At 37.6% G+C, this 15,918-nt stretch overlaps 1 protein-coding gene across 2 annotated transcripts in view; it reads right to left on the reverse strand.

Annotated features, from left to right (window-relative positions):
- Positions 1–15,918, reverse strand: part of SIMC1 (SUMO interacting motifs containing 1) — a 72,128-nt gene that overhangs the window by 27,057 nt on the left and 29,153 nt on the right. For both annotated transcript variants that reach the window (XM_032336969.1, XM_032336968.1), the window contains exons 3-5: positions 13,816–14,048; positions 13,005–13,074; positions 1,838–1,992 (exon numbers count right to left, since the gene is read on the reverse strand). In XM_032336969.1, the coding sequence (XP_032192860.1) occupies positions 1,838–1,992; positions 13,005–13,074; positions 13,816–14,048 (458 nt within the window). The remainder of the gene's footprint in view (positions 1–1,837; positions 1,993–13,004; positions 13,075–13,815; positions 14,049–15,918) is intronic.

A 15,918-nucleotide genomic window follows, 5' to 3' on the forward strand; every position in this document is an offset into this window, starting at 1 on the left:
CAAAGCACAACATACAGTTGTGTCCAATCAGTACGCTGTACACCTAAATCTAATACAACATTTATCAGCTATATTCCAATTAACAAAAACTCATCTTTAAGGTTTATGTACAATAAATTGCACACAGGTTTTTACCTGATAAGTTTGATAAATAGATGTATACATCTGTGTAACCACAACCTCAATCTAATATCCATCTCTTAGTGAATCAAAAACAACAAGTTTTTCCTTCATCTGAACAGATGATTATTCTTGTTGATAAAAAGCAAAATAGAGGATCTGGCTTGACTATGAAGCCACAAATGCCTACCTTTAAACCTTAAACCCGAGATCACACTCTGCATAGTGCAAAGTAGAAACGAAAGCAACTGACATGACTGGGTCAAGTAGGTCTGTCCCTTGTCTTCCACTCAGTCCAGTGCCTATGCTCACAGAGCAGAATGGTTGCTAGAGTTGCTCTCATTAATTAAACTGTCGTTTTTCCACTCAAAACACAACTATGCTATTCTGTGCTTTTTGTAGATTCTCTACTTACTGGTTTTCTATCCTACAGTCATTAACATTTAAGCTACATAAAATGCCATGTCTCGGAAAATGAAGACAGCCATGCAAACTAAGCAGGGAAGCTGGATGATGCTCAAAACAATATGAAGGTTCCTCCTTTTCTACTGAAGTAGTTGTAACAATTAATATCCTAAATTGGCCCACAGAATACTATTTTTAACAAACATGCAAGAACATATGGGAACATAAACATGAATGGAAGAGTTTCAAAGGATGCTGGTACTTTAGTCTGGTGAAAACCATTTCAAAAAAAAAGCAAGAGTTGTAATTCGCAGAGGAAAATTCCAGCCTGAGATCACCACCCCAGAAATCACAATTTCTCCCACCGATATAAGGATATGGTGTCTCCCTGCTCTGAAGCTTCCAGAAGCTCTCTCTTGCCCTGATTCTACAAAAAAGAACACATGCTTCCTAGCTACCATTTTGTCCTGGATTGTTAGCCACATGACCTATTATCATATATTACTTTTTAGAAACTAGTAGTGACAAATAAGTTATTTTGAGTTACTCAGGAATATGAAAATAAATCGAGGTTTATGAAAGCTGTGAAAAGTTTTGCATAGTTAAGATCTCCCCTTGGGTCTCCTGAGGCTGTCTGGACAATTCTGAAATACACCAAAGAATATCTGATGATCTTGAGAAAAACCACGAAGGCTGAAGTGCCTAGCACAGAGCTGGTACAGAGAGATTTTTCTTTTAGTATCACCTATAGTTTTGTTTTGAAAAGATATTTATTTATTTCACAGAGAGACAGACACATACAATGAGAGAGGGAACAGAAGTAGGGGGACAGGGAGAGGGAGAAGCAGGCTAAGCAGAGCCCAATGCGGGACTCGATCCCAGGACCCCAGGATCATGACCTGAGTCAAAGGCAGCTGCTTGCTTAATGACCAAGCTGCCCAGACACCCTGTAGGATCATCTATAGTTTTGTGGTTTTTTAAAAGATTTTATTTATGTATTTGACAGAGAGAGATACACAGAGAGAAAGGGAACACAAGCAGGGGGGCTAGGAGAAGGAAAGCAGACTTCCTGCTGAGCAGGGAGCCTGAAGTGGGGCTCGATCCCAGGACGGTGGGATCATGACCTGAGCTGAAGGCAAACTCTTAATGATTGAGCCACCCAGGTGCCCCAGATCATCTATAGTTTTAATAGCTATCACTGTTATACTATCAAGTGACTCTAGTCTCATCCCCCCAATGTTCTCGAGGCTTGAGTCGCTGCCCACCTTATGCTCCCAACCTCTCGTCAGCCCCGGGCTCAGACCCTGGTTACCTGACATTGTGGGGCTGCTTGTCGCAGGACAGCACAGTGCTTGCAATGGACTGCTGCAGGTGCTGTCGCTGCCTCCTCAGGATCTGCTGGAAGTCATCCTCCAGGGTCTGTACCACATAACGCAGAAAAAGGACTCGCCCAGGCAGATTCTGTCCCTGTGGGGGCAAAAAAAGAGAAGTATTTCCTCTCAATTTCCTGATGACAGTGAGTATTGGGCTCTCATAAATATGCAGACCAAGGGAAGGCCATGCGGCAACAAGTTTGTACCTAAAAGAAGTTCCTGAGAGCAGGCAGTCTACGTCATTAGAAAAAAGGGAAAATAGGGCAGTCTTGGAGCCTGGAGCCTCAGGACTACAGGCTTCCTAATTTTAAGAGACATATAGCCATGAGAAGTCAGTCTCTCACTGAACTTGACTATCAGTCTCAGGATAAACCCCAAACTGTAGCTATCAGAACAGAGAGACAAAAACTGGTTCCTAAATGACCCTGCTGGGCTGCTGATTGAGCAGTCAAGATGTCCATACCACTGCTAAACTTCTAGTAATGTGAGCTGATGCATATCTTCATTGTTCTAGCAAGTCTAAGTTGGGTTTTCTGTTACAGTGAAATGATCCTAACTGAGAAAGCCCAACTAATGTAGGTAAGAATGTGGGCTTTGATGGCACACAGACCTTATGTATTTATTTTTGCTTGACGTTTTTAAACTCAGATCCACACCTTATTCAACTTGTCCTTCTTAGTCTCAGTGTCTCTGTGATTTACGTGGTGATAACCATAACCATACCAAAATCACTGTAAGGACCTGTGACACACCAGGCAGACATAACACCATTTGCTGGTTTCCCTTTACTGGGAGACAAGTGCTGGGACCCAGGTCCAGGAGCTCAGGCTTTGAAAATTCAAAGAACGAGGCCCTAAACCATTGCTGGACTCTTAAGAAGCTTTTCAAACACTACGGGGTAAGCATATACTCTGAGAATATATACTCAGGGACTAGGGTATGGTTTAGTCAGCAGGAAGAGGAATAAACATGGTAAGCACAAATAATTTTTTCCTTTTTAAAGAGGAGGTGGGGATGGATAACCTTGTCTTCCAAATGTGTGTATTTTTTCTCTTATCTTTATTAATTGGTGCAAATGATGTTTTAAAAATCAAGTACTTGTGCTAGATTTATGATGGAAGTCTTCCACTAACACCCCTCACTCTCCACTACTGCTTGTCCCCTGCAGTACCTTAGAGGGAAATTTTAAACTCTTTCTTCTGAAAGTTAACCTAATCATCTCTAAAAAGACCTTCTACACTGTTGGTGGGAATGCAAGCTGGTGCAGCCACTCTGGAAAACAGCATGGATGTTCCTCAAAAAGTTGAAAATAGAGCTACCCTACGACCAGCAATCACACTACTGGGTATTTACCCTCAAGATACAAATGTAGTGATCCAAAGGGGCACGTGCACCCAAATGTTTATAGCAGCAATGACCACTGTAGCCAAACTGTGGAAAGAACCTAGATGTCCATCAACAGATGAATGGATAAATAAGAGGTGGTATGTATATATTTACATATACATATATATACAAACACATACACACAATGGAATACTATGCAGCCACCAAAAACCCAAAACCTTCCTATCTGCAACAAGGCGGATGGAACTAGAGGGTATTATGCTAAGGGAAATAAGTCAATCAGAGGGCGACAATTATCATATTATCTCACTGATTTGAGGAATTTAAGAAACAAGACAGGGAAGGGAAGGAAAAATGAAACAAGATGAAACCAGAGAGGTAGATAAACCATAAAAGACTCTTGGTCTCAGGAAACAAATTGAGGGTTGCTGGAGTGGAGAGGGATGGAAGGGATGGGGTGGTGGGGTGATGGACATTGGGGAGGGTATGTGCTATGGTTAGTGCTGTGAATTGTGTTAAGACATGATTCATAGAGCTGTTCCCCTGAAATAAATAATACATTATATGTTAATTTAAAAAGGGACAATGTCAAATAGAAAAAGAAAAAAAAAGGTGCTCTGATCACTATTTCTTGATTTATTAACTTTAGATGTTACCTATTGGCTTCTGCTGTGCTAGATAAGGATTTAACTCACTGTGCCATTTTCCTGCTCTTCCTAAAATAACTATCTCAATTTATGTTCCAACATCTATAGATAGTATCTCTTGACTCCCCACTTGGGATTGAGATAAAGATGTTATAGCAACCCTACTATTCTGAGAGATCCTATCCCTTTTCATCCCCTAATCTTTATCTTCTAGGCTTTTGTTTTCTGTCAAGGCTAATAAAATTCCTTTATGCCTTGTATATAAATTGATTCTAAATATTATAATAAATAGTATTTACAGTATGAATACTACGTTAAAATTATTTACTATGGCATAGGAGAGAGACTGGTGGCTATGATTTTGAGAGAGAGAAACATCTGGGTTACAAGGCTCTTTATGTGGGGGCTAGCAGTCTTCCATGGACTGATGATGGAAATCCATATAATAGTATACTAAGAAAATCATTCCTTTCTTCTGAAGCTTTTTGTTTTTCCCAAAGTTTCTTTCTTTATTCTCTGTACACTGCCTACAGTGAACACTTTGGTTCTTTCAACTCCTCAAGAATGGTGTTGAATCTTGAGAATACCTGTCTTTTCCAATTTTTTTCATTTTTAAAACTTTATTATTAAACCTCAAAAATTTACCCATTTTAAAAGTACAATTCAATGATTTGTTGTAAGTTTATTGAGTTTGGCAGCTACGAGCATCAATTTTTAGAACATCCTCATGGGGTACCTGGGTGACTCAGTTGGTTAAGTGTCCAATTCTTGGTTTCAGCTTAGGTCATGATCTCATGGGTCATGAGATTGAGTCCCATGATGGGCTCCATGCTCAGTGTGCAGTCTCCTTGAAAATTCTCTCCCTCTGCCTTTCCCCATACTCATGAGTGCTCATTCACTCTAAAATAATGTTTAAAAAGAACATCTTCATAACTGAAATAAGATCTCTCATGCCTATTTACAGTTAATTCCCATTCCCACCTCTAGCCCCAAGTAAAAACACTTCTCTACTTTGGACTCTACTGATTTGCCCTTCTGGACATTTCATATATGCAGAATTATACAGTATGTGACCTTGTGTACGTGGCTTCCTTTTACTTAGTTTAATATTTATTTTGAGGTCTGTCCATGTCATAAGCATGTATCAAGAGCTCGTTTTTTAAAATTACTGAATAGTATTCCCATGTACAAATATAGCACATTTTGCTTACCCATTCAATTGTTGATGGACATTTGGTCAGTTTCCACTTTTTGGTTATCATGAATAATGCTGCTATGAACATTCACATGTTAGCCTTTATTAGACATATATTTTCAGCTGGGGGGTCAGTATCTGGAAGTGGAAGAGCTAGGTCATATGAAAAGCTTATGTTTAATTTTTTTTAAAAAACTGCCAAACTGTTTTCTGAAGCGGCTGTACCATTTACATTCCCACCAGCAATTTATGAGACTTCCTGTATCTCTACTGTCTTGGAAACATTTGTTATTTCCTGTTTTCTTTGTAAATTTGTGGTAAAAAACATGTAACAAAGTTTACTATTATAACCATTTTTAAGTGTATGGTTTAGTACTGTGAAGCATATTCACATAATTGTGCAACAGATCTCCAGAACTTTTCTATCTTGCAAGATGAAACTCTACACGCATTGAAAAATAACACCCAATTTCCCCCTTCCCCTAGACCCTGGTAACCCAAATTCTATTTGCTTAAAAAAAATTTTTTTTTAATTTAAGTAGGCTCCACGACCAGCGAAGAGCCCAACATGGGGCCCAACACAGGGCCTGAATCCACAATCCAGAGTACAAGACATGAGGTGAAATCAGCAGTTGGACACCCAACCAAGAGAGCCACCCAGGTGCTCCCATTTCTTTTTTATATTAATATAACTACTATAGACAGTTCAGGTACATCAAATTATATACTGTATTTTCGTAACTGGCTTATTTCACTTAGTATTTTGTCTTCATTATGCTACCATCCATGCTGTAGCATATGGGAGGATTTCCTTCCTGTTTAAAGCAAAATTAATGTTTCATCTTATCTGTATATACCACATTTTGTTTACCTAGTCATCTGTTGATGGATACTTCAGTTACTTCCACTTCTTGGCTATTGTGAATAATGCTGCTATAAACATGGGTGTGCAAATATCTCTTCAAGACCCTTCTTTCAATCCTTTTACATATATACCCCTGTGGGAATATATGAAGTGGGATTAATGGATCATATGGTACTTGTTTTAATTTTTTGAAGAAACACTATATAATCTTCCACAGGGGCTATATTATTTTATAATCCTACCCACAGCAGGCAAGGGATCTAATTTCTCTACATCCTTGCCACTATTTATTTTCATTAAAAATGTTTGCTTTAAGTAGGCTCCACGACCAGCGCAGAGCCCAACATGGGGCCCAACACACTGTTGAGTGTGAAATGATATCTCATCATAATTTTGATTTGCATTTCTCTGTGATTAGTGATGTTGAGTGTCCTTTCACATGCTTATTGGCTATTTGGATATCATCTTTGGAAAAATGTCTATTCTAGTCCTTTGCCCATTTTAAAATCAGGTTAGTTTGCTGCTCAATTTTTTCTTTAATTCTGCCAGTTTTGTAGTGAAATATTTAAATGTTGTTGAGTTATAGGAGTTCTTTGTATATTATGGATATTAATATCAGATGTGATTTTTAAAAAAATATTTATTTGAGAGAGAGAGCGTGCGAGCACAAGCAGGGGCGGCAGCAGCTGGCAGAGGGAGAGGGAGAAGTAGGTTCCCTGCTGAGCAAGGAGCCTGATGTGGGGCTCGATCCCAGAACCCTGAGATCATGACCTGAGCTGAAGGCAGATGCTTAACCAACTGTGCCACCCAGGCACCCCCAGATATGTGACTTTCATTTTCTCCCATTCCATAGACTGCCTTTTCACTCCTGTGTTCTCTGATGCACGGAAGTTTTAAACTTTGATATAACTCCATTTGTCTTTTTATTTGCTCATGTCTTTGGTGTCATACCAGAGAAAACAAAGCCAAATCCATTGTCATGAAGGTTTCTGCTATATTTTCTCCTAACAGTTTTATCATTTTTGGTCTGATGTCAGAGATCTTCATTCCATTTAGAGTTAATTTTTGTATATGGTATTAGAGAAGAATCCAACTTCATTCTTTTGCATATGGCTATCCAGTTTCCCCAAAACCATTTGTTGAGACTATCTGTTCTCCATTGAATTGTCTTGGCACCTTTGATAAGTATCACTTGGCCATACTCACAAAATTTTTTGGAGGGGGATTCTCTATTTTATTCCATGTGTCTGTATGTCTGTCTTTACGAGAGTACCACACTGTTTTGATGACTGTAGCTTTATATTTAAAATCAACAAGTATGAATAGTCCCATTTTGTTCTCCTTTTTCAAGGTTGTTTTGGTTACTCAGGGTCTTCTGAAATTCCATATGAATTTAGGATAAATTTTTCTATTTATGCAAAAAGTGCTGTTGGGATTTTGATAGGGACTGTGCTGATTCTGTGGATTACTTTGGGTACTACTGACATCTTAACAATATTAATTCTTTCAGTCTATGAGCATGGGATATCTTATTATTTATTTATGTCTTCTTTATTTTCTTTCAGTAAAGTTTTATAGTTTTCAGTGTACAAATTATTCATCTCTTTGGTTAGGTTCACCCTAAGAACGTATTCTACTGTTCTTGATAATTTAGTTAATAGAACTGTTTTCTTAACTTCTTTTTCAGATTGCTAGTATACAGAAATGCAATTGCTTTTTGTGTCTTGATTTTGTATCCTGCAACTTTGCTGAATTTGTTTATTGGCTCTAACAATTTTTCTGTGTCGAATCTTTAGGGCTTTCTTCATATAAGATCATGTTGTCTATGAATAGAGATAATTCTGCTTCTTGCTTTTCAATTGGGATGTCTTTTATTTCCCTTCCTTGCCTAACTGCTTTGGTTAGAACTTTCAATACTATGTTGGATAGAAGAGACAAAAGTAGGTATCCTTACCTTATTCCTAATCTTGGAGGAAGAACTTCAATATTTCAACACTGAATATGATGTTTGCTGTGGGCCATATAGTACTTTTATGAGATAGTTTCCCTCTATTCCTAGTTTGTTGAGAGTTTTTATGAGGAAATGTGTAGAATTCTATCAAATGCATCTTTTGCCTCAACTGAGGTGACCATGTGGTTTTGTCTATAATTCTGTTAATGTAGTGTATTTCACTGATTGATTTTTGTAGATTGAACCATCCTTGTATTTTCAGATAAATCCCACTTGATTATGATGTATAATCCATACAACATGGTGTTCAATTTGGTTTACTAATATTTTGCATCCATGTTCATAGGGATATTGGACTGCAGTTTTTTTCTAGTGTCTGTATCTGGCTTTAATTATCAGGGTGATTCCTGGTTTCATAAAATGAAGATACTTTATATGATATCTATCTTTAAAAATCTACTGGGGGGGGCGCCTGGGTGGTTCAGTGGGTTAAAGCCTCTGCCTTTGGCTCAGGTCATGATCCCAGTGTCCTGGGATCAAGCCCCGCATCAGGCTCTCTGCTCAGCAGGGAGCCTGCTTCCTCCTCTCTCCTCTCTCTCTGCCTGCCTCTCTGCCTACTTGTGATCTCTATCTGTCAAATAAATAAATAAAATCTTAAAACAAAACAAAACAAAAATCTACTGGGACTTAATTAGTGGCCTAACACATGGTTTATCCTGGAACATGTCCCACGTGCACTAAGAAGAAGGAGCATGCTGTTATTGGTAGAATATTCTGCATATAACTGTTAGACCTGGTTGGTTTATTGCAAAGTTTATTTAATTTTTTCCTCTTTCCTTACCTATCTTCTATTCTGGTTATTCTATTCATTAATGTGAGTGGGGTATTGAAGTCTCCAATTATTAATATAGAACTCTCTATATTTTCCCCTTCAATTCTGTCTTTGCTTCATATCTTGACTGCCTATTATTAGGTACATAAATATTTATGATTGTTGTATCTTACAGCTGTATTGAATCTTTTAATTAATATATAATGTACTCCTTTGTCTATTGCAACATTTTCTGATTTAAAGTTTATTTTGTCTCATATTAGTACAGTTTTGGTTACTGTTTTCATGAAATATCTTTTCCCATTCTTTCACTTTCAACCTACTTGTGTCTTTTGATGTAAAGTGAGTTTCTTGCAGATAGCATGTAGTTGGATCATGTGTTTTTATCTATTCTGCTAATCTATGTCTTTTGACTGGAGAGTTTAATTCATTTACATTTACAGCAATTGCTGATAAGGAAGGATGCACTTCTGTCATTGTGTTGTTTTCTAAATGCCTTATAGCTTTTTTGTTCCTTATATCCTACATCATTGTCTTTTGTCTTAGTTGATATTTTTATAGTGAAAGTTTTAAGTTCTTTTGTCATTTTCTTTTGTGTATTTCTATAGCTATTGTCTTTGTGGTTACCATCATGACTGACTTTAATATTCTGATGCTCTAATTTGAATTCATACAAGTTTAACTTCAATAACATAAAAACTATTCCTTTATAGGTCTGTCACCCTTTTGGTTGTTGATGTCACACAACTATACCTTCATACAAACAAATTAGTAATTCTTTTAAATGATTATCTTAAATTATGTAGAAAGCAAAATGTGGAGTTTCAAAGTTTTAATAATACTAGCTTTTAGACTAATAATTATGAAACTTGAATTAGTCACTTAACCATATACAAAACCAAATGTTATAAAATGTTGTTATAATAGTAGTTTTTATAATTGCCCATATATTTACCTTCACTGACATCTTTATTTCTTCGTATGGCTTCAAGTTACTATCAGTGTTCTGTTTTACTCTGCAGGATTCCCTTTAGGTTTTCTTGCTGGGCATGGCTGGTGGAAATGAACTCCCTCAGCTTTTTTTTATCTGGGGATGTCTTTATTTCTGTCTCATTTTTGAAAAATAATTTTGTTGAATAAAGCAATCTTGGTTGAGTTTTATTCTTTAGCACTTTGACTATATCAGCGTACTACCTTCTGGCTTCTAAAACTTCTGATGAGAAATCTGCTGATTATCTTATTGAGATCCTGTATGGGATGTGTTGCTTCTTTCCTGCTCTCCCTCATTTTTGAAGGATAGCTTTGCTGGATATAGTATTTTTGGCTAGTAGCTTTTTTTTTTTTTTTCCTTCAGCACTTTGAATATATCATTCTATTGCCTTCTGCTTCCAAGGTTCTGCTGAGAATCTTCTGAAAATCTTATGCAACCTCTCTTGTATATGGTAAGTCACTTTTCTCTTGCTGTTTTCAAGAGTCTGTCTTTAACTTTTGACACTTTGACTGTATCATGTCTTGGTGTGGGTCTTTAGTTTAACCTCATTGGAACTGAGCTTCATGAAATTGTATGTCTATTTCTTTCCTCAGATTTGGGAAGTTCAGGGTCACTATTTTTTTCAAATAAGCTCTCTGCTCCTTTCTCTCTTCTCTTCAGACTCCCATAATGCATATATGGTCCACTTAATGATATCCCATAGTCCCTTAGGCTCTCTTCAATTTTCTTCATTTTGTTTTCTTTTTGTTCCTCTGTCTCAATGATTTCAAATAACCTTCCTTCAAGTTCATTGGCTGTTTTCTTCTACCTGTCAAGTCTGCTGTTGAATCCCTCTAGTGAATTTTTCAGTTCAGTTATTATACTTTCCAGCTCCAGAATGTGTGATTCTTTCTAATAGTTTTTTAATATTCTCATTTTGTTTGTGCATCATTTTCATGCTTCAGTTAGTTGTCTATCCCTGTTCTCTTTTAGCTCCTTGTGCATTTTTAAAGAAGATTTATTTATTTTTTTATTTTTAAGATTTTATTTATTTGTCAGAGAGAGAGGGGGAAAGAGAGCGAGCACAGGCAGACAGAATGGCAGGCAGAGGCAGAGGGAGAAGCAGACTCCCTGCTGAGCAAGGAGCCCGATGTGGGACTCGATCCCAGGATGCTGGGATCATGACCTGAGCCGAAGGCAGCTGCTTAACCAACTGAGCCACCCAGGCGTCCCAAGAAGATTTATTTATTTATTTTAGAGAGTGAGTGTGTGCACACGTATGCATGCATGAGAAGAAGGGAAGTGCAAGAGCAGAGGGAGAGGAAGACTCCCAAGCCAACTCTGTGCTGAGCACAGAGCCTGTTGCAGGGCTTGATCCCATGACAACCTGAGCCAAAATCAAGAGTTGAACACTTAACTGACTGAGCTACCTGGCGCCCCTCCTTGTGCATTTTTGAGATAGTTCAAAAACACTCTTTGTTAGGAAGTTGAGAGATCTGTGTTACTTTATGGTTGGTTTCTAGAGTTTTATTCTGTTCCTCTGACTGGGACATAATTTCCAATTTCTTCATATGCCTTGTAATCTTTAGTTGAGGTTTAAGCATTTGGAAAAAACAAACACCCTTCTCAGTCTATTCACTGAGTTTATGCAGGGTGAGATCTTCACCAATTAGCCTGAATAAAGGTCCTGGATTTTCTTAGAACTTTCCTGGGGATATGTTTTCTCTGGGCTTGTATCTGTGCTTTTATCTGTCTTAATTTCCTAAATGGCTTGCCTTTGTTTCTTCTCAGGAATGCAGCCTCCTGCTCCCCTGGTACTGCCTGTGGAACTACAAAATTCCTGAAGCTCTAACATGTGGCAGTGCTCACCTCTCTTTTCAGCAGCTTTCAAATTATACCATTATTCCCATCAGTGATTTGAGTCACGTGAGACAAAAACTATCCGTTGGGCAGCTCCCTAACAAGCCAGGGCACTGGACTCAAAGTCGACTCTTTTGTTTCCACCCTGAGGGAGGAGCTGGGATGTGTGAGGTTTCCTACCAGTTGCACCATGCTACGGTAGGTAGAGGAGGGGCATGGACACACAAAATAACCCTGATTTCCTACTCCTTTCATTGAGTCCTTTCTTAATTATGCATTTTTTTGGGTACTAGAGATTCTCAATTATCTCCACAGTTTTCACAGAAGTATACTGGTCCATATATTTTTCTTAATTTGGCATTTCCATTGGAGAACAATAGCCTGGAGCTCCTTTGTCTATCATCTTGGTGATGTTTCTGAGATAATTCTCAAAGTCCTAAGTTATTTTGTTCCAATCCGGAGTGAATGCTCTCTAGGTCTACTATTCAACATAATTTTAGGAATTCTATTATTCTCTTGGAGAAATCTCGTGTTCCCTGGATCCTGTGCCTCCCTCTTTATTACTCCTCCATTCTCATTCTTTTGATGCATACCTTTAGGTAACCAAAGAAATGGGGCGAGGGGGTATTTTTTCAAGTTCCTACATGTCTTTATGTTACACTCACACTTGAATAATAGTTTGGTTGAGTTTAGAATTCTAAGTTGAAAGTAATTTGTTCCATCCAAGTGCTTTGGGTGAGCAGACAGAAAGCTGGCAATTAAGTTTAAGGATCCCTAGAAATCAGAATGCGGAAGAGTTTTTCTGGAATACCAACTCTATACTAGGTGCCTTTGTTTATGACAGATAGTTCATTCAATGTTTTTAGACAATAAACCCTCTGACTTTCCCCCTGAAATTAGGTAGCCTGATGACTGAAATTTCTGTACTCAAGAATGGAGAGGTTGTCAGTTCTATCTACAAATTTTTAACAAAGTTATGGCCTATCTCTGAATTCAACCCTCTTATATATATTGTGTTTCTGAGTTGAAAACTCTCTGCTCTAAAGGGTAGATTTCCTCACTCCTTGGCTGCATGTATTATAGCCTGTGGCTTTCTCTGTCTAGCTTCACCAGTAACAATCTTACATTTCCTTTAGTTCTTTTAGTTTTCATTCAGGTCTGTTGCCCTTCCCCTTATCTTCATTGCCATGGATTTATATCTATATCTTTATCTATTCCTTTACTGTTCTTTTATATGGAATCTTAAGAAGGGGAGGGATAAGTGAATGTACTTAATTTTGAATTAGAAGACAGCATATACCATTTTAACAGGGATTTTTTGGTGGGGATGGGAGTACAAGGAGGGAATAAGGTCAAAGACTTTACTACTAGATTTGCCATCACTTCTGTTTCTAATTAAGACTTGTGCAAAAGACACACCCTCATAATTGTTATGTTACCTCTTCCTCCATGACGTAAGTGAGCAGCTTCCAGTCCCACTCCACTGTCTTGGCATTAGCTGGATGTAGCCTGAAAGTCAAATGACACCAATTAGAATTCTGGAGAGTTCAGTGGAAGAGGGGATGGGATGTGGAAGATGACAGAAACAAGAAACCTCCTTTTATTCTCACTACTCTTGCCCATCCTTTGACATGATACCATGTCACCTGAGGGTAGTGCAACTTTCACTATCCACTTCTCTTTTGGAAGGCACTAGTAACCCAATTTTGCCTTGAAGAAATCAATACTTTATTACTCTAGCCCATTAGTTTTATCTACTAGGATCCTATGATGAAGCCTATGAAGCATATTTAGCCAATCATGATATTCTATCCTTCAGTTCACAGTGATTGGTTTAAAAAAGAGCTCATGTCCTATGTTATGGCAATTAAAGCCCGTAAGACTCAACTTCAGAAATCTTGTGTGATTATAAAGGAAGTGGACTCTCTGTCCCATAAAAGCTGGAAGCTGAAAAGACTACTAAGTAGATCCTGAAAAGAAGAGCAAAGCAGGACTGAAAAATGGATCCTGGTAACAATTTTGAACTGAATTAAATCTTATTCCTAGGTTTCTAGTAACATGAATAGTCAAATTCTCTGTTATCAGATGTTAAAGCTAGTTTGGATTGGGTTTCCTGTCACTTGCAACCCAAATAACACTGACATACTAAGTCACACTCTTGAATGGTTAGCTGAGTCAAGCTCAGGCAAGAGAAAGCTGTGCCCTGAGTCCAGGTTCCCTAGGAGAGTCACCAACATCTAAGGTTCATACTGTTGAATTTTCATGAGAAGCATATAGGCCTCCTTTAGGACATCCACGGTCTCGGAGCCACTGAGCAGGATTTTCTGGATGATGTGAGCCACAATTTCTCTGGGTGGGTAATGCTGGGGTGACACAAAGTCCATCAAAAACTGCACAGTCCCCAGGGGAAAATTTTCTTCAATGGTGTTTGTTACCATTCTTAGTCTTCGATGAGGAATGGGTTCTAATTTTTGACCCTTACTCTGTAGAGATAAAAATAAGAAATTAGGATAGGTTTCTACAGACATAAAAACAAAAGGTTCTGAAACAGGTTGAAGACAGCAAAATTTTCCATGCATTTGAAATATTCACAATTTAAAAAGAAAAAGACTGAAAAGCCTTATCTAAAAAACTTTTAAGGACATGGGAAAATACTTAATATTAAGTTAAAAAATAAGAATTTGAAGTTGAACATATAATATGATTGCATCTATGCTAAAATATAGCATAGCAAAGAAAGTACAAAAGAGTCAAGAGCTAGCCTAAGTTGATTTTGGAGTGAGGGTGAGAAGATAGTTAGGGGTAGTTATGATACTATATCAGATACTGAAGTAAAGAGTGAAGAAAGATGTTTTAAATATGTTTTATTGTTAAAAAAGAATCCCATTTAGTTGATTTACTATCAACAGTAAATGGTAAGTTACTTCCCTTCCACCCCCTAAAAGTAAGTATCTAAAAAGATTGGAAAAGAATATGTAAAAAGTGGTTTTCTATTTTCTGGGTGGTGGGTGGAATGATGGATGGCTTTCCTTTATATGCTCTTTTGCATTTTTCCATAATAGATACCTATTAATTTCATAATCAGAGGGAAAAAGTTTAAAAGTTTTTTGATATTGGAATATAATAGCAATAATAAGAATAATTTTTGAACATTTGACTTATCCTCACTTAAATTCTCACAACAACCTAATAAATACATACTATTATTATTCCTATTTTATAGATAAGGAAACAGATTTAGAGAGTAACCATTTGGCATGTAGCAAATGGCAGAACCTGATTTCACATATGGGGTGATATAACCCCAGATCTACCTTCTAAATTCACACTACTTTTAAACAATAAAATAACAATAATTTTGTTAAAAACCCCCATTATTAAGAAATTTAAAATGCTTATGTATAAAAAGGCAACTTAGCAGGAAATACACCAAAATTATTAACAATAATAAATGCTGACTGATAGCACAGTAAGTAATTATTTATGTTTTAAAATGTTTTATATTAGGGGCGCCTGGATGGCTCAGTGGGTTGAGGCCTCTGCCTTCGGCTCGGGTCAAGGTCCCAGGGTCCTGGGATCGAGTCCTGCATCAGGCTCTCTGCTCGGCAGGGAGCCTGCTTCCCTTCCTCTCTCTGCCTGCTTCTCTGCCTACCTGTGATCTCTGTCTGTCAAATAAATAAATAAAATATTTTTTAAAAAATAAAATAAAATAAAATGTTTTATATTAAATAAGCATTTTTTAAAAAAAATCTGAGAATAAGTATTAAATTTAAAACATCAACTAAAGATTTGATAGCTTATGTATAACAGTAAAACAGTGATGGCTAGACCTGTCCATTCAGAAAATCTGCAGAAGTCCACTGAGCTTTCCTTACGTCTCAAATCTCCTGAAGGTAACCCTGATCTCACTGACCAAAGACCAATACTGTATCTGGCAGGTAATGAAAATTAAGAACCAGAGAAGAGAAAAACAAAAAAATCTTACTTTGGTGACTATTTTAAATTATTTATTTATTTATTTATTTGACACAGAGATCACAAGTAGGCAGAGAGGCAGGCAGAGAGAGAGAGGAGGAAGCAGGCTCCCTGCTGGGCAGAGAGCCCGATGCGGGACTCGATCCCAGGACCCTGAGATCATGACCTGAGCCGAAGGCAGCGGCTTAACCCACTGAGCCACCCAGGCGCACCGGTGACTATTTTACTTGTGAGGCACTTTACCTATATTTGAACTTTTTCATTTCTTGCCTACAAATGGGGACATCTATAAATAGATAAAGTTTACAAAATCTTTTGATGCCCATATACTTAAGGGGAATGAATACTTATAAAACATTTCTTTAGGCCTTGAAAGGC

Source organism: Mustela erminea, chromosome 3 (assembly GCF_009829155.1).
Source record: "Mustela erminea isolate mMusErm1 chromosome 3, mMusErm1.Pri, whole genome shotgun sequence".
Taxonomy (NCBI): Eukaryota; Metazoa; Chordata; class Mammalia; order Carnivora; family Mustelidae; genus Mustela; species Mustela erminea.